We start from the raw sequence: 18,654 nt of genomic DNA on the forward strand, positions 1-18,654 counted from the left end.
GGAATATTTTAATTTTTGCAATTTTCTATTTGAGGTTATTACTGGTCAAAATTGACAGTGTTAATCTAAAGTTCTTAATTTTGTTAACGACGAGGAATCTAATCCTCTTTTAGAAGCCATAAAAAATCATAAGTACTCATTTTCAAATCGTCGAAACCACAGTGTTGTATTTAGAATTCGCCAATAAAAAATACAACTCAAATTAATAAAAATAATCTAAATAAAAAAACGAAAAATAAAAATTTGATCGAATTTTATAAAACTTTGTTCTTCAATAACGTCATAGAAATATCAATAATAATATTAAAAAATAAATATGTTTCAAAATTAGAAAGATAATTTTATCAATATCAAATATATACAAATAGTTTTTCACAAAAAGCCCATATTTGGAACTTTTCGTGAAAAGCTTGGCACGATGTAGTTTTAATGTTAAACGTTGATGTTGTATAAACTTAATCAAACGCTGCATTTCCAACGATTTGGAATGAAACTCAGCCTTAGGTGTTTGGTTAGTGATATCCTGTTTGTCTTTTACACCTAAAAAACAGCATTATATAGGTGTTTGGTTAGTGACATCCTGTTTGTCTTACACTTGAAAAACAGCCTTTTACAAAAGCAGAGAATCTCCGCTTTTTGGGAAATCAGCTTTTTCCAACAATAAACAGCAAATCGTAACAGCAAACATTAAGTAAAACAAACGGGTCCTTACCCCCAAATTGAATATGTACCCTCAACTTTTGTCAAAAAAAAAAAAAAAAGAGTTGAAATTGGAAGTTACAATCTTTGAGAAATGGACTAATCATAACAAAAACATCAACTTCCCCCAACAAAATTCCTCTTTTCAATTCTCTCAAACTCAAATTATTCTCATCTTACATACTTAGTTCATATATCACTATCTCTTCCCCATTAAATCCAATCCACCAACGGTGGCCAACCCAATTCCCACTTCTCTCTCCACCATCAAACCATGTCCTCCACCACCGCCTCCGCCTCCACCACCGATCACCACCGCCACTTTCCAACCTGACCATTCAAACATGTTAGGCCTTCACAACATCTTCCTAATTGCTCCACCCCCAATTTTCCCTTATTCTTCTCACCAAATCCCCAATTTCAATGATGATGACAACATTCCTAACTCCCAATATTCCTGGACAAACCTTAAACGGTATCATCATCATCATCAGCAAGAATCTAGCTGTGCTAGAAAGGAATATTCCCTGAATCTTGGGGAGGATTTTGAGAATAGTAATGCTTGTAAAGATTGTGGAAATAGAGCTAAGAAAGAGTGTGAATTTAGGAGGTGTAGAACTTGTTGTAAGAGTAAAGGGTTTGGTTGTGCTACTCATGTGAAGAGCACGTGGGTTTCTGCTGCTCGGAGGAAGGAGGTCAGGCGCGGCGGTGGTGGTGATGGTGACGGTGGTGGGAATTCGGGGACGTCTTCTGGTGGTGGTGGTTGTAAAAGACCGAGGGAGAATTTGAACTCTGCATCTAATAGTTTTAGTACTTCTGATAACAATGTTGATGCTGGTTCCAACTTTCAGGGTACTTTCTCTTTCTATCTCTATGATTTTTTGTTTGGTAGATTCTGGAAAGATCTCGTCTTTTCGAATTTTTCTATTAAGTAGTGGCGGATTCACGATTTATTGAGAGTGGTGTTTACGGTACTGTATCTGTTTCGTGTCAGTGTCTGTCTGTTACGTGTCAAGGTCCATTTCTGTTTCAAAGCTATTGCATGGAGTTTATGTTTTAGAAATAATGTTTCCGCATTTTGTGTCAGTGTCCGTTTTTGTTTGAAAGCAATTTTATGAAGGTTATATTTTAGAAATAAAGTTTTTAGTGTCAATTTTTGTATCTATGTTCATATTTTTTTTATGTGTCCGTGTAATACAGGTTTATGTTTGCAGGCTCTCTTATAATATATGAGCGCTCAATTGATATTTTTTTTTTAAGATGTTTTTGCGTATAAAATTATATCTAGTGGGTGTTAAAACTCCCTGACTCTCTAGATCCGTCACTGTAGTGACTTATTGCTTAATTATAGTGATCCATTCACGTCACATTTCTAACTACTAGATGAGTATCAAACTTATTTGAGGCGTTTGTTTCTCCAATAGAAAATATGATTAGTCGAGTGAATATGATATTATAATTGACCAAAAACTCAATGGGTCAGAGAGAAATTATATAATGGATCAGATTTATATTGCACGAAAACAAAATGGAAACTGATACTCGAAAATGTTACAAAAAAAATATAAATTTTATTGAAAAAGTGTTTTTGTGCAACATAATATCAGATTGAAATCGAAAAGATCAAGGACGTCAAAGTTTTTTTTTTTTTAATATTCTTCAATGAAAGATCCAATCTTTCTAATTCCCCTTTTCTTAAATTTTGAATTTTTGATGCAAAATTGAGTCTTTTCACTTATTGTATTGACCTAATGTGTTGCACATATACTTCTGTAGTAGCATTTATGCGTTTAGTGTCTGTTTCATATTTCAAGACTATTTGTGAAGGTTATGTTTTAGAAATAAAATTTACCGTGTTTATTTCCATTTCGGTATAACACATATTAGTGCAGATTGACTCTGTTTTCCCCTGTTGTTTCTCTGCTTCTCTGTTTCCTAGCGGGTTTTTCCTAATTTCTCTGTTTTCTGTGCGTCAGATATTAATATAAGATCTATGATTGAACCTTAATTATCAGGTTGAGCTTTTAGTTCAATGAGTTCCATGATATGGTATAAGAGCCTCTTAGACCAAATGGTGGAGGGTCTGAGTTTTGGAAACCTCATTAATTTGTTGAATTAAAAGCACATGACAGTGTGTTATGCACGCAGCAAGTCCAATGGACATTTGCATATGGAATGTGTCAGATTTTTAATATAAAATCTATGATTGGATTTTAACTACAGTATCCATTTTGTGTCCGTACAACATAGACCAGTGTAGATTGACTCTGTTTTCCCCTGTTTTGGCTCTGTTTCTTTAGGATTTTTGTTACAGAAAATTGAATTGAGACACTAAAATTGAGCTGAATATTTTGATATTTTGAATTAAAGATGCAAGATTCAAGCAATCACTACCAAGAAAAGTAGAAGCAGAAGCAGTATTGAGGTGCATAAGAGTGGCAGCCATTGATGGTGGAGAAGCAGAGGTTGCATATCAAGCTATGGTCAACATAAGTGGCCATATTTTTAAGGGTTTTCTCTATAATCAGAAAAATGAATACAGTAGAAGAAACAGAGACTCCACTTCCCCAATTGTTCATCAAACAGATTCTTCCACTCAAAAATTGCTCAACATTGCTTCAAGGTACAATCTCTCTCTCTCTCTCTATCTTTGCCACTCGATTATGTTTTCATTATAAAAGTAAGAATCTTTTAAGTTAATGCTTCATCAAAGTGATAATTTCAATGATTACATGATGTGGGTAAACATTAAGTGGATTTAGTGGTGGCTAGGGTTGTAAATGGGGTGGAGATTTCCGACACCATCGAGAATGGAAAATCTTCAATTAGAATCCCTATGGAGTAGGATGGGATTCCTTTGCCTCCTATAAGTTATTTTTTTTCTTTCACTTTGCTTTGATTCTTCATTTTTTTCACTGTGTGATGCCAAAAACTGGTTCATAGGAACTTATTAGTTTTAACGTTTCAAAAAAAAAAAAAACATTGCTCTTATTAATACTGCCTTGGATAAAGAGGAAGTTGAGTTTTCGGTATACCCGAAAACATACATCCATTGCTTTTATGTTGAATGATTCTAGAGAGAGAAAAATTAATAAAGAGAAGAGAGTGAAAGTACAAGAAAAAATAAGAAATTAAAGAGAAATAGAGAAGATGGTGTAATTGATTTTTATTTTTTATTTTTGGGTTTGTTTGTGATAATTAGATAATAAGAGGAGTTAATTTATAAAATAAATAAATATAAAGATAAAATAAACTCTTTTTCCTTTGACTTTTGACTTTTTTTAACGTTGTTAGTCAATTTGGCATGTGTTTTCTAACGGAATAAATCTCAAGGTACCATTTTGTAAATTTTTAAACCACAATAGTGCCGATTGAAAACAGATGTAACTACAAGGTTTATTTTTGTATTTTTCCCTAAAATAAATTATATATATATATATATATATATATATATATATATAAACAAAATGAAATATGGAATGAAGATCCAAGCGGGGAGGGGGGCACAATTTCCCCCCGTCTAGGATTCAAGGACGGGGATAGGTAATCACTGATAGTTTGAAGGAGTGGGGATGGAGAATATTCCCTTACATCACCCCGTTTAAATCTCTAGTGGTGAGCATTTAGATTATCGTATTATAATCATATCATATTATCTATATATTTTATAAAATTATAATATAAAATATAAATGCAAGAAAATTTATAATTCTATCTAATGTGTCAGTTTATTTTCTTGACTTGCTTGATTTTGTAAAATCATTTGAGAAGTTGAGTTTCAACTTGAATAGTTATGTTCAAGGATAAGATAACAGAATAACCTCAAGATTATTGAGAAAGTACCAATTTAGCCTTCAATATAAAATAATATATTTTCAGTTTCAACATTTATCAAATGACGTAATTAACAATATCACTGAGAGAAATTGACATATAAGATATTGATATTGTTAACTCTTCTACACCTAGACGTCATATCATACTTCCACCAACATCAGATGTTAGGTTCTAGGTGTAAAGGTTAGCAACACCAACATTTAATGTGTCAATTTTTGTTAGCGAGATATTTAATTCATCCATTTGATATACATTGAGATTGAAATTGTATTATTTTGTACATGAGGGCTACATTAGTTGTTCCCCAAAACTACAGAGATATATTGATACCTTATCTCTATATTTAATACATTTCAACTATTTAATAAAAATCAATGTTTGATTTAAAGAATCATGGCTGGTTTAGTTCGATTGTTTTTTTTTTGTTGTTGTTGTTTATTGTTGTTCGTAGCTGATTTTTTTTCTACAAATAGTTGTTTTTCAATTCTAACTAAACATTGTATATCTCCTGTTTAAAACAAAATAACAAAAATGAAATATAAAAAGAAAACCTAAATAAGCATTAAGACCTGTTTGTTGTTGCCGATGATTGGTAGATGTTAGTTTTTTTCGGCATAATATATTCTTATCCCCTTTAAGTTATACGAAAACTGTAACTGATTTCTTGAACTTCAAATTAACTTGCTTATTTAGAATAAATAACTCTTCAAATGTCACGTGGCAGTGCATGATTGAAACTTCAAAACGTTACAACTAACCTCCTACTATCACATGTTACCAATCACGTGCTGCCATGTGGCATTTGAATGATTATTTATTCCAAATAAGCAAGTTGAGGGAGAAAAACAGAAATTTCTTAATTTTTTTCTTAACAAGGTTCTTGATAACTTGATAGAATCATCATTCAATTTTATGGTGATTATTTAGTACTTATCATTTGATTAATTCAAAGATAATAATTAAAATAAATCAAGAACTTAAAATCTTGTACATATTAGTGAGTTAAAGGAAGGTCCCAAAGTTGCAATGTCACTCTCATTCTTTGTTAAAATAGGGAAAGCATTAATACAAACTTTTCCCATGATTTAATATTGCACTTGCATTTCATCTATTATGTCCTTTCTTTTTCTTTTAACTAGATTCTTTTTCAACTTACATCATTAAAGAAATGTTTAAGGTACAATATATTTAGGCTTAATACATCAGTTGCGACCTGAACTTGTCTCAAAAATTTGATTGGTCTCTGAATTTATATAGTTATCCATCAGCCCTCTAAACTTACTTAAAGTGTTATGATTAAGTCCCTAAATCTATAAAAACATCATAATGATGTACAAAAACATAAAGTTAATTTGTTTTAAAGACTTAGAATCACGAATTAGGCCTTTATTTTTTAAGTTTTGATTTTTTTTTTTAAATTTAGACAAATTTCAATGTGTATCACTTTAAATAAGAGCGGTAATTTCTGATACAAAAACACGATTTATAGAGATAATCCGACTGACACGACACGAAAATCATTTTTCTAGCATTTATTAACATATAAAACCATATGGAACATATATATGAGATAATACGAATTTGACACGAAACACGAAATTGCCACCTCTAACTTTAAACAAGTTATGGGGCAAATTGATTATTGTAATCAAGTTTAGGGGGCCAATAGGTTAATTTAAAGAATTTCAGGTGGTTAATAAGCTATTTTAAACAAGTTAAGGGGCTAACGAGATACCAAGTTTAGAAGGTCAATCAAACTTTTTGAACAAGTTCAATGATTTTGATGTAATAAGCCATATATTTATAATTGTTGGCAACCAAAACTAAATTCATGGCTTAATATATCATGTCTTACCCTTGTTTAAAAAAATTGATTGATTTTCTAAACTTTCAAAATGTCTCGGTAGCTCTCTCAACTTGTTTAAAATGGTCTAATAGTCACTTCAACCTGCTTAAAATATGATCAATTAATCACTGAATTACGAAGAAGTATGTTATATGCGGAAAGTGTGTTGCACACACCTTGCAATGTTATTACATAATTCACATAATAAATTAAAAAATATAAAAAATGAAGTTATTATTTGTGCAACAGGAAAACTTGGAAATATTGGAAATAGCATTATTTAAATTTTTTTTTTAATTTATATACTCAAATTTGTTTTATAAATTTTAAATTTGGTGTTTCCTTCGTTAGAGAACTGGAATTAAATAACAAATTGTTAAGATAAGTACGTTTGAGGAATCAAGCCCTTCATGAAATTTTCTTTGAGCCAAGCCTATTTTGGTTCTCTTACGCTTGATTTGAACTGAAAATTTTAAGTTCGACAAGCTTCGAGTTCAACCTAAACTCGACCTTACTAATTTTTGAGCCCATCCTATCCAATTTTGGTCTCGGTTCGACTCATTAACACCGAATGGAGTTTTAGAAAAAAGAAAAAATTAGAAGACTTTGTTCTTGTGGACTAAATAACATTTCGGCCCTTGAAGCGAAAATACAAGATCAAATTAGACCATAAAGCCCCAAAATATATCGACTGGGCTCTTATCTCTCCAATTCATTGCAATTTAATCCATTTCTACCCTAAGATTTCACTTTAAGGGTTAAATTGACTGAAATTTTCTTTTAAAAGGCTAAATTAGCCTTTTTAGCCCATCCTATTTGGATTCTTCTGTGCACTAACATTTTTTTTTTCATCTTGTAGGTAATGAATGAAATCTTTCCTAATAAGCTTTGGATTTATGCAGAAGGTGAAATTCAACTTAAATTCTAGTTGTTCCATTTTTATGTGGAAGGAAGAAAAAAGAATTAAGAGAATTAATTTTTTTTTATTTTAAGAAAAGCCTGTGATGTAAGAATTGGAAATCTACTAAATAATTATATGATTTAATGAGAATTGGATTTAAAAATATTTCTAAATGTAGAAAGTAGTTGTTGAATAAATGTGGAGGAAATAATTTATAGGATAAAGTAATGGAGAAGAAGTAATTTGTTTATCGATTGAACTTGCGTATATAAAGAATACAAAGACTTGAAATATACAAAAAAAAAAAAATTTACACAAAGATAATTACAAGGTATTAATAGGATAATACTAAAAACTATTAACAGCAATATAACAGGATAAGTATGCTAACAATATAACAAGATACGTATGCCAACTAAATACAACTCAGTCCTTATCAAGTCCCCTCAAAACGGTCAGCCAAGAGGAGAGACCGATTTTGCGAACTAAGGAAACAATGGTGTAACGAGGAAGTGGCTTTGTAAGAGCATCCGCAAGCTGGTCAGTAGGGGTGGACACGGTTCGGTTAACCGATCCATTAGGTAAAAAAATTAACCGAACCGTTATCAACGGGTTTTCAACAATCCAAACCGAAACCGGTCCATATCAATCGGTTAACCATACAACTGGTTAACCATTAATTTCGGTTAGGTTTTTCGGTTAACGGTTTTTAACCAATTATCACCAGTTAACCAAAAATCAACGGTTAACCATAATTTTTACCCAAACCTAAATTTTTAAACAATATTAAAATACACATAATTTCAAAAATTCAAACGAAACGAATTCATATAAAAGTTCATAATTCAAACATAAGTACCGAACTAAAAAACAATCCATCAAGTTTACAATTTAAAACATAAATAAATGTAAATAATATTTCGTGAAAGTACTTATTACAACATTAATCCATCAAGTTTATATTCAAGTATAATCTATGTTATATATTTATATTAATATATGTTGTAATCTATGTTAAAGACTTTTTTTTAATCTTATAATCTTATGTTATATAATATATGTTATATAATTATATATTAATTTTTAAAAAAAAAATTATATTTATTAAACGGTTCGGTTAACCGTTAACCACGGTTTTTGAAACTCTAACCCGAAACCGGTACCTATATATTTTTTGAACCATTAAGAAAACCATCAGTTCGGTTAACCGCTTTTTTCGGTTCGGATTATCGGTTTTCAGTTCGGTTACCGGTTTGACCGGTTTTTTTGCCCACCCCTACTGGTCAGCATTAGATATATAGGCCACCTGAAGAGTTCCAGATTGCACATTTCTGCGATCGAGATGATAATCTAAAGCAAGATGTTTCATTTTTTAATGAAAAACTGGATTGGCACTGACATAAGTAGCACCAGCATTGTCGCAGTAGATAATATGAGCAGTGGATGATGTTAAGCTGAGCTCTTGAAAGAGATTGTGGAGCCAAAGGACTATAGTAGTGGCACTGGCTACATCGCGATATTCAGCCTCAGTAGAAGAGTGTGCACGTGTACGTTGCTTTCTTGACGTCCATGAGATGGGATTTTTGCCGAGATACACAATATAGGCAGTAGTGGAGATGTAATCATCCTTATTACGAGCCCAATCAGCATCTGAAAAGGCGTGAATAGTGAATGGGGAATCCTTATGAAGAACCAATCATGTAGTTTGAGTGCCCCCCAAATAACGAATAAGACGTTTTAAGGCTTGCACATGACCTTCAGTTGGCCGATGCATGTATTGAGCTAATTTATTGACTGAGAAAGTAATATCCGACGGAGTCAAACTGAGATACTGTAGACTACCAAGCAGAGCACGATATTCAGTTGGAGCTTGGAGTGTTGTTTCGGCTAACGTTAGAGGAGGATGAGTTGCTTGAGGAGTAGCAACCGATTTAGCATCATCCATGTTAGCCCTGCATAAAATGTCAGAAATATATTTTCTTTGACTCAAGAATAGTCTATCAGGATGAGGAAGAACTTCAACTCCAAGAAAATATGATAACCGGCCTAAGTCTTTGAGAGAAAAACGAGCTCAAATGTTGGTGATGAATGTCTCAAGAAATTGTGTAGAATTACTAGTAACAATAATATCGTCAACGTAGACCAATAAATAAAGGATGGATCCATTTGACTATAGAGTAAATAAGGATGAATCTAATATGGAGTTTCTGAATCCTGAATCAAGTAAGAACTGTCGCAATTCTATGTACCAAGCCTTTGGTGCTTGTTTGAGACCATACAATGCTTTGTTTAATTTGCACACATAATTTGGATGCATAGTATCACTGAATCCAGGTGGTTGAGCTGTGTAAGCTTCCTCCGTGAGATTTCCCTGTAAAAAAAAGCATTATTAATATCCAATTGGCGCAAAGACCAACCTTGGCTAACCGCAAGAGAGAATATTAAACGGGCAGTAGTCGGCTTGACGATGGGACTGGATGTCTCATTATAGTCCAACCCTGGTCTTTGATTGAAACCTCGTGCCACATACGAGCTTTATACTGTGTGATTTTACCATTTGAGTCATGTTTGATTCGGAAAACCCATTTGCAGCCTACAACATTTTGAGAAACAGATGGTGGTATAAGCTCCCAGGTTTTATTACGAATGAGGGCAGTAAATTGGTTTCTCAAGTTAGCAGACATGGTCAATTTAGTCCAAAACGAAGTTTATGTATCAACTTATTTCTAAGTTGGCAAAACTTGACAAATTAGCTCAAATTTTAACAAATCTTTAGATATTAAAACTCATTGATTTTCAGCTAATTTGTCAATTTTTACAACTTTAAAATTGAATTTAGCATAAATTTTAATTTGGGCGCCAACTTCAGAAACTATTATTACTAGGGTTGTAATCGAACCGAGCTTTGGACTGTTAAGGCTCGGCTCGTCAGAAAATTAACGAGCTTGAGCTCAAGCTCAACATTATATTCATGAGCTGTTCACAAGCTTGTCGATGAGTTTTTTCACGAGCTTTGCTTGCGAGCAGCTTATTAATTCAGTTCATAAACTTCGTTCGCGAACAACTCATTAATTATGTTAATTAATTATGTTAATTAATTATATTAATTTGAAATTTCTTTTAACACAAAACTACATAGTTTTGTAACCAATAAAACTAAATTTCAGACAAAACTACAATTGATTTACATTTCCCTTTTAGAAATATTATTATTAGAAAAATAATCGAACCAGGCTTGCTAGAAAAACATGTTCATGAACATTTTAATCGAGTTTGCTCGTGAGCTTGTTTATAAACCTATAATCGAGCTTGCTCACGAACATTCAAGCTGAGTTTCGTCGTCCGTGTTCAAGCTTGACTCATTTACAAATCAAATCAAAGACAGATCGAGTTTTTATTGAACCGCTCATGAGTAGCTTGGTTTATTTACGACGCTAATTATTACACTTCATTGGAAGTTTCTATTTATAAGTGGAGATGACAAATGACAGATGGTACGTGAAATAAGAAAATAAATGCAATTGAATTAAGAATCCATGCTTGTTCACGAGTTTTGCTTGCGAGCAGCTCGTGTTAATTTAGCTCATGAACTTCGCTCGCGAACAACTCATTAATTATGTTCATTAATCATATTAATTTGAAATATCTTTAACACAAAACTATATAGTTTTGTAACCAATAAAACTAAATTTTAGACAAAACTACGTTGTTTTACATTTCCTGAAATATTATTATTAGAAAAATAATCGAACCAAACTTGCTAACAAGCGTGCTCACGAACATTTTAATCGAATTTACTTGTGAGTTCGTTCATAAACCTATAATCGAGCCTGCTTACGAACTTTCAACCAAGCTTCGATGTACCATACTCTAACTCGACTCATTTATCAACACGATCGAGTTTTTATTGAGCCGAACGCTGAGTCGCTCTAATTATTAGCCTTAATTGGAAGTTTCTACATATAAGTGGAGACAACAAAATGAGAGATGGCACGTGAAGCAAGAAAATAAATGCAATTGAATTAGGAATCAATACTTGTTCCCTATTAGTTGGAGACAAGAATCTGTATTCATACTACAAATGAAGTCCCAATTTAGAGTTTGATGTTCAGTTTTCTATAAATGGTTCCTTACTATGTGGACAACAAGAGTCTCAATGACATGCCATGTTTCATGTCTTGTCCAAACATATATAGTCTCTGTTTCACATACACATTGTTTGACTCATTAACAGTATTATGTACCAACATTAATAAATCCATGTCTTTACTAGTATAGTCTGGTTATTAGAGGCGGCAATAATTGGGTTCCGATGGTTGTCAATTTTGGGTTAGTGTTAAAATGATTCAAACTCTAACTTATTCTAAAAACTTTCTTATCATAATCGGGGTAAATTACACTCATGGCCACTAAACTTTAGCCATTTTAACATTGTGGTCACTTCAATTCTTAACAGTTTGGCTACTGAATTTTACACTTTTAAACACCGGTAGTCATTCAACATCTTAAAACGGCCGTTGATGGCCTCAAAATAAAAAATTCGATGAGTTAATGATACTTTAAGAAACTTTAATTCTTGAAAATTTTCATTTTGAGGTCATTTATGTGTTGTTTAGTTATGAGAGAGTGTGTGAATTTTTAGAGAGAGAAAGCTCCAAAAAAGATGATTTTGGAAAATGAAAAAAGGTAGTTTCATGTAAATGTTGTTTTAATTCTTGAATATTTTCATTTTGAGGTCGTTAATGGTCATTTTAAGTGGTCACCGGTGTTAAAAAGCGTAAAGTTCAGTAGTCATACGGTTAAGAATTGAAGTTCAGTGGCCACAATGTTAAAATGGATCAAGTTTAGTGGCCATGAGTGTAATTTACCCGTCATAACCAGTGTCGATTTTATGTCGTGTTTTCAAGTCACTTGTAATTTTAGCATGTATGTATATTAATGATGGCTTTTAAGAATAAGAGAGAATATGATAATGTTTTTAAATATTTGGGGTAAAGTCCAAAAACAACTCATGTACCTGTGGAATTTTCTTATCCAAATGGAAACTGAGGTTTTTTTTTCAACCGGAAGATGATTGAGGTTTTTCGCTTTCTTAAAAATAAGGACCTCAAAATTAAAATTAGCGTTGACGGTCTAAAAAAAGAAAAATTTTAAGGACTTGATGATATTCTGAGCAATTTTAATTCTTCAACTTTTTAATTTTGATGTCATTTAGGTGTTGTTTGGTAAAAAGAGAGAAAATGAATTTTTAGAGAGAGCTTTGAAAATGACGATTTTGGAAAATAAAATTTTTGGCTTTATTGCCAATATGGTACTAAATAACTTTAATTCTTTGAATTTCCTGTTTTGAGGTCCTTGACGGTCATTTTTATAGTGTCAAATTAAAAGATCGTCGGTTTTAGCAAAAAAGGAAAACATCAGTTCCCATTTGGATAAAAAGAAAAATTCCACATGTGCCTGTCGTTTTAACAAAACGTGAAAGCACATGGATTTTTTTTTTTTTTTACTTTACCCTAAATATTTTATTTCATTTTTTTTATTAATATGTTAATATTAACTACCAAAAAGTCTGCTAATATCATGTAATGTGTTTATAACAATATAGTATATTCGAGTCATGTTTATGAGTAATAATTGTAATTTTATTACCTTAATTAATAAAGATCACATATAAAAATATAAGAATAATTTTCAATATTAATGTCATTTTCGGATTAGTATGTCAACCTAATCCAACCCAAAAAAATTGCGTGTCAATTTGGTGTCAACCAAAAAATCACAAAATGACTTACTAAGCTAAGTTCAAACACTAAAATTACGTGTTGATTTCGTTTCATTTAATCAGATCGTGTTTACTTTTTCCACTTCTACTTGTTACTCCTTCATTTCAAATGTGAGATTCTTCATTCTTTAGAAGCACTTCTTGCTCAGGTTTACACCCCAAAATGGCGTTCAGACCCAGTTGTTAAAGATCCACAAACTTCTGCCTAATTTATACCAAAACCAATATATTATATACCAGGAGAGTCAATTTTAATACCAATTTAACAACATAGTTCAATACTATATAAATATTATAACTTTAGCAAAATCCTATTCTATGGGCCTCACAAAAATAAAACACATCTACACATCTACGTGTAAACACATATTATTAATATAACTCAGTCACTCACTTTCCATTTCCGATGTAGTGTTATCCTTTAGCGTCCCTCGCTCAAGCTTTCCACTCTAGCCCCACCCTCTCAAGACTAGATCATTAGAAGCCCACCAACTTTCATCTGGTTCATTCCCGAACTAACGCATCATATTATATTTATGAAGGTTCAATTTTGATGTCAATTGTAACAGGTTGGTCATATGCAGATTGTGTAAAGTCTCATTCATTAGGCCTCGCACCTTTAAAACACGTCTACATCTAATACACCTTACTAATATAGCTGATTCACTCCCTGTCCATTTCCCGATATGAGATTCAATTCATTTCTACCTTCATCGTCATCCTCTAAGACATCTCTTTACTTCAGCATTCCACACCACCCTCTCAAAACCGGATCGTTAGAAGGCACGTAAACATAAGAAAATCAAAGGAGAATCATGCATTTTCATTAATAAAAAAAAAAGGTCCTACAAGTTAGTTCAGTTACAATTCTTCTTGTACAATTTGTACAAATTATTTGATTCCGAATCCCAAATTCTGGGAGAAAAAATTGAAATTTTTTAGGTACAAAAAGAATCATTCAGGACCAAACAAGTCCTTGAACTGGTTAACTCATTTACAACCAAAACTCTGGTTATCAAGTTAAAAGCTTCTATCTTTTCTATATATAATCATAAGTAAAATTAACGAGACGATGGGCGAAAAACCGCGATACAGCCTCTATCTTTTCTCAGCTTGCAAGTTGTTGAACATTTTTGTGTCAATCTATTCCACCTTTCATGTGTCTTCTACAAAAATTCGGAATATGAAATCTCGAAAACGTCTCGAGTATTGCTTTGGATCGACAGCAGAGATCGAAGTTGGATCATATTGCATCGACTTATAAGCATGTTCAAGCTTTTTGCTTATGTCATAGTCTTGAAGAATGTCGATTATACCGAAAAATATGATGATCTCGTAGCATTCTCCGGTTGGTTCCCCGAACAGCTGAGCTTCAGCATCACTTCTTCGGACTGTCTTTTCGGCGCGTGCTGGCATTTTGATGCCTAGTTTGATTGAAGCCCATCTGCATTTCATGTTTCGAAAGACCGGTAAAAGGTATAGTTATGTATAGGAATATGCATGAAGTGAATTTTAAGCCATACCGTGCAGGGTCGAGCAGAAGCTTGTCCATGTCTGCTCGAGAAAGGCGTGGGAGGACACCGAATTCGTCGGGGTCGCCATTTCCTGCAGCTGAAAAGAAAGGGGGAAAAGTTAATCAGTTCAGCAAGGACTAGTTCGGAGAAGCAAATTCGATGACGATAAATAACTGGTAGGCGTTCGGAGTCCAGTGGGCGTGCGGAGGCCTGTTGGGGTTCTAACTCCGGATAAACGAGGCGGTGTAGCTGAAGTTTCGCGGAAGTGAAGACCCACCAGAAGACTGTAATCCATGATTCTCTCTTGCTCAAGGAAGTCACAATCTCGGTCCACTTGCCTGTAAAGGATAGTTATTCGAATATGTTGTGAAAGCCCGAAAAAAAGGTTACGTATTAGCAATAGGGTTGGGCACGGATCCTAGAAATACTAGATTGGACTGAATATCTTAGGGAAAAAAAATAAAATTGGAATAAAATTTTGACCAAATTCGATTAGTTTTCGGCCAAAAAAAGTCAACAGTTTGGTCTGATTTTGAATTCTTTTCCTCAGATATTCGATCTTATATAGCATAATTAAGATTCATGCCCACCCCTAATTAGCAACATTCGGAGAAAAAGTTGACCTGCAAAACTCTTGGAACCAGGCTTTCTGCAAGCGAAATAAGTAATTGAGATCGAGATCTTTGAGTGTCGTTGTTGGATCGATTTCTGCTTCGGGTTTAGCAGTCGTACGACCATGAGAAGAACCTTTCAAGTCGAAACGCCTATGAATGGTATACTCAGCACAAAACAGATTGCCCATTATCACAAACCTCACCTACACCAAATGAAATCCATGAAAAAATCTCGATAACTATGACCGAAAATTGTGGTTTTACGACTAACTTCGATCACGTTACCTTCTTCTGATTCGGACCAGCTAATCTCACGCAATGAAGACCATAGAATTTGGTGACGAGAGTGTTTTCGAAGGCCCGGACATGATTGTAGTAGGCAGGCAGCATTCTTAACAAGACCTGTAATAACATCATCGAATACGAATACTGTAAACTCGAACCCGAAAAGCGTAAAGTGTAAATTCGAATACTAACTTTCACTTCAGACTTCTTCATTGTCTTGATCATGTAACGATCGTCGTGTGTAAGGTAAAAAAAGCTCCCACTTTTTCCCGGAGAAGAGAGCTCCCTAAGTGCGTCGTTTCCGCATATCGAGAGCATGTAATCAGCCGCGTCCACGCTGAACAATTTCCGGAGAGTCCTGAAAATCGAATTCGAGCATTTATTAGAATATGATATCCACACGAAACATGGCGTTTGTATCGAAACAACAGTTTCGAAGCTGCAACCTGAAAACAACTGGGCAATAGTCCTTCCATTTGAAGTCACTAGACTGGTGAGGCGGAGTATATTTCGATCCTTCAGGTGGAAATCGAGTCCAGACTTTCTCCTTTGGATCGAAAGCAGATGCCTTGAGATCAAGGGATATAGCAGGAGCCGGACGTCCCACTGAATGTCTGTGCAACCAGACCAGAAAATGTTAGATAGATACAACAATTTCAAGCGATCAGGCGGCAGAAATTTAACAAAGTTGCAACTAACAAGACTCGAAAATACACGACAAATTCAGATTAGGACATCATTCGATTGAGACCGAAGCATTGATCAATTAATGTACCTGATTCCGAGCAATCAGGCAGCAGAAATTAACAAGGTTAGAACTTACAAGACTAAAATACGCGACAAATTAAGATTAGGACACAATTTGATTGCAACCGAAGCATTGATCAATCAATTACCTGATTCCAGCAATCAGACAGCAGAAATTTAACAATGTTACATCAAACAAGACTCAAAAAACACGCTTCAAATTCAGATTAGAACGTTATTCGATTGCAATCGAAGCATTGATCAATCAAAGTACCTGATTCCAAACAATCAGGCAGCATAAATTTAACAATGTTACATCAAACAAGACTCGAAAAATACGCGAAAACTTCAGATTAGGACATAATTCAATTGTGACCGAAGCATTGATTAATCAAAGTACCTGATTCCGAGCAATCAGACAGCATAAATTTAACAATATTACATCAAACAAGGCTCGAAAAACACGCGACAAATTCAGATTAGAACGTTATTTGATTGCAATCGAAGCATTGATCAATCAAAGTACCTCATTCCGAGCAATCAGACATTAGAAATTTAACAATGTTACATCAAACAAGACTCAAAAAACACGCAACAAATTCAGATTAGAACACAATTCGATTGCAACGAAGCATGATCAAACAAACTACCTGATTCCAAGCTGCAGATTAAGCATAAGCTCATAGTTCTTATGCCCTTTCTTAATAGTCTCCCCTTGCTTCTTAGCAGGCTGCATAGTCAATTTCTGCAACTTAGCATCCAGTTCATCAAACTGACTAAACCTTGCATCCTCAGCATCTTTCCAACTATCATCACCACCACCACCAAAAAACTCACTAGCATCAGCACTATAATTACTCAACCTCCCCTCAACAGAAATCGGCTTAGGCCGACTATCATCCCCGACTTTCGAGCCTCTCCCGCTCCCTTGATCAGCCCAATTCATCTTCTGTGAAGGGTAAATTGACACCTTCTCACACACAGACACCTTACAATCAACCAAATCCCCAAATATCTCCTGTGGATCCCAATCTAAATTAGATGAAATTGATGAACCTGGATAATAAGTCCCATTCAATTCTTTAGGATCTTTACTCCAAACCCCAACATAAAAACTCCCATCTGGCCATCTAAATGTCCCATTTCCTTTAGGTAATCCATCTTCCCAAGATCCATCAAATCTATTCCCATTACTCCACATTATAGTCCCATTTCCATTCATAATCCCATTCTTCCATTGACCAATGTAACTACTTCCAGTCCTCCATTGATACCTCCCATGTCCATCCTGTAAACCCCTCCTCCATTCTCCATCATAAGCATCACCACTTGCATAATGAATTATCCCATTTCCATGTCTTAAATTCATCACCCAACAACCTCTATAAGTAGTTCCATTAGACCCTGTATAAGTTCCCTTTCCATCCATATAACCACTCTTGAAATCCCCTTCATATGTTGCTCCACAAGGCCAGCTGAATTTCCCTTTCCCCATTGTTTTCCCTTTTGCCCATTCACCGAAGTACATACACCCGTCTTGCCAGAGGTACTTTCCGTTGCCGTTTGGGATTCCGTCTAGCCATTGACCGGTGTAGAAATCTCCGTTTGGTAAATGTCCTTCTGAATTAGGATCATCATCATCCGCATGAGCTACTGCTGCTGCTGACATGTTTGTTCCAAAAATTGAATTTGATCTTTTTTTAATTACAGCTTGTGATTTTCTTACTGTTGCTTCCCAACCCTTTACAAAACCAGAGTTATCTTTGCTCATTATCTTCTTCCCCAATCTCCGCATACAGAAAGATTAAACCTTTCTTCTAACCCATTATGGTAACTCAGGGCAAAAGAATGAAACCCAAAAGGGAATCAAAATCAAATAAATGAAAATTGAATGAAAGCATCGGATTATTGATTTGGGGATTGTGAAGAATAAGAACTGCTGTCCCAATTAGATTGAGGGGGGAAAGCAGAAAAGAGAAGATTGGAAGCAAAGTTTGGGTTTTTCTTGGTTTGTTTGATTTGGGTTGGATTCGACAACACAAATTTCTCTGGTTCCGATGTTAGCTCCTAAAACTGCTATGAAACCAAACAATTGGAGAAGAGAAAGGAGAGGAAAATGGTGGTGATGACGTGACTGCCATTTTTAGCCTGTGCTTTTTCTTACACAAATTGCCACTAAATTTAGGAGTAAGATTTCACATTTCAATTCTTGTCCAAATCTTTCATTTTTGGTAATATAACTATATATTTGCTTCCAATTTGATGTTTCACCATCCAATTTTGGGGTAAATTACAATCATGGCTATACTGAACATTACCCATTTTAATATTGTAACCACTGAACTTTAATTCTTGACAGTATAGTCACCGATCTTTATACTTTTTTAACACTTGTGGCCACTCAACGTCTCAAAATGGCCGGTGACGGT

At 34.0% G+C, this 18,654-nt stretch overlaps 2 protein-coding genes across 2 annotated transcripts; one reads left to right on the plus strand and one right to left on the minus strand.

The window, feature by feature from the left end:
* The first annotated feature begins 812 nt into the window (after nt 1-812).
* LOC136221886 (protein LATERAL ROOT PRIMORDIUM 1-like) lies at nt 813-7,459 on the plus strand. The gene is made up of 3 exons (XM_066009359.1): nt 813-1,551; nt 3,070-3,322; nt 7,242-7,459. Exons 1-3 carry the CDS (start codon nt 1,044-1,046, stop codon nt 7,243-7,245), a joined length of 765 nt encoding a protein of 254 aa, XP_065865431.1. The 5' UTR covers nt 813-1,043; the 3' UTR covers nt 7,246-7,459.
* A 6,449-nt stretch (nt 7,460-13,908) lies between these two features.
* On the minus strand, nt 13,909-18,436 carry LOC136224199 (phosphatidylinositol 4-phosphate 5-kinase 6-like). The gene is made up of 8 exons (XM_066012466.1): nt 16,876-18,436; nt 15,925-16,092; nt 15,671-15,836; nt 15,479-15,595; nt 15,203-15,396; nt 14,754-14,917; nt 14,589-14,676; nt 13,909-14,509 (listed from the first exon to the last, which is right to left on the minus strand). The coding sequence occupies exons 1-8, from the start codon at nt 18,018-18,020 to the stop codon at nt 14,221-14,223; spliced, it is 2,331 nt and encodes a 776-aa protein (XP_065868538.1). The 5' UTR covers nt 18,021-18,436; the 3' UTR covers nt 13,909-14,220.
* Between the last annotated feature and the right edge of the window lie 218 nt (nt 18,437-18,654).

The sequence above is a fragment of the Euphorbia lathyris genome, chromosome 3, assembly GCF_963576675.1.
Source record: "Euphorbia lathyris chromosome 3, ddEupLath1.1, whole genome shotgun sequence".
Lineage (NCBI taxonomy): Eukaryota > Viridiplantae > Streptophyta > Magnoliopsida > Malpighiales > Euphorbiaceae > Euphorbia > Euphorbia lathyris.

Excerpts from the sequence above, each read along its gene's own strand:
- LOC136221886 (XM_066009359.1), top strand. The coding sequence starts at position 1,044 with ATGTTAGGCCTTCACAACATCTTCCTAATTGCTCCACCCCCAATTTTC. Across the intron at positions 1,552-3,069 it reads TGCTGGTTCCAACTTTCAGG|ATGCAAGATTCAAGCAATCA; the intron begins GTACTTTCTCTT and ends TTTGAATTAAAG.
- LOC136224199 (XM_066012466.1), bottom strand. The coding sequence starts at position 18,020 with ATGCGGAGATTGGGGAAGAAGATAATGAGCAAAGATAACTCTGGTTTT. Across the intron at positions 15,837-15,924 it reads TATTGCCCAGTTGTTTTCAG|GACTCTCCGGAAATTGTTCA; the intron begins GTTGCAGCTTCG and ends TTCGATTTTCAG. Across the intron at positions 15,596-15,670 it reads TGAAGAAGTCTGAAGTGAAA|GTCTTGTTAAGAATGCTGCC; the intron begins GTTAGTATTCGA and ends ATGTTATTACAG.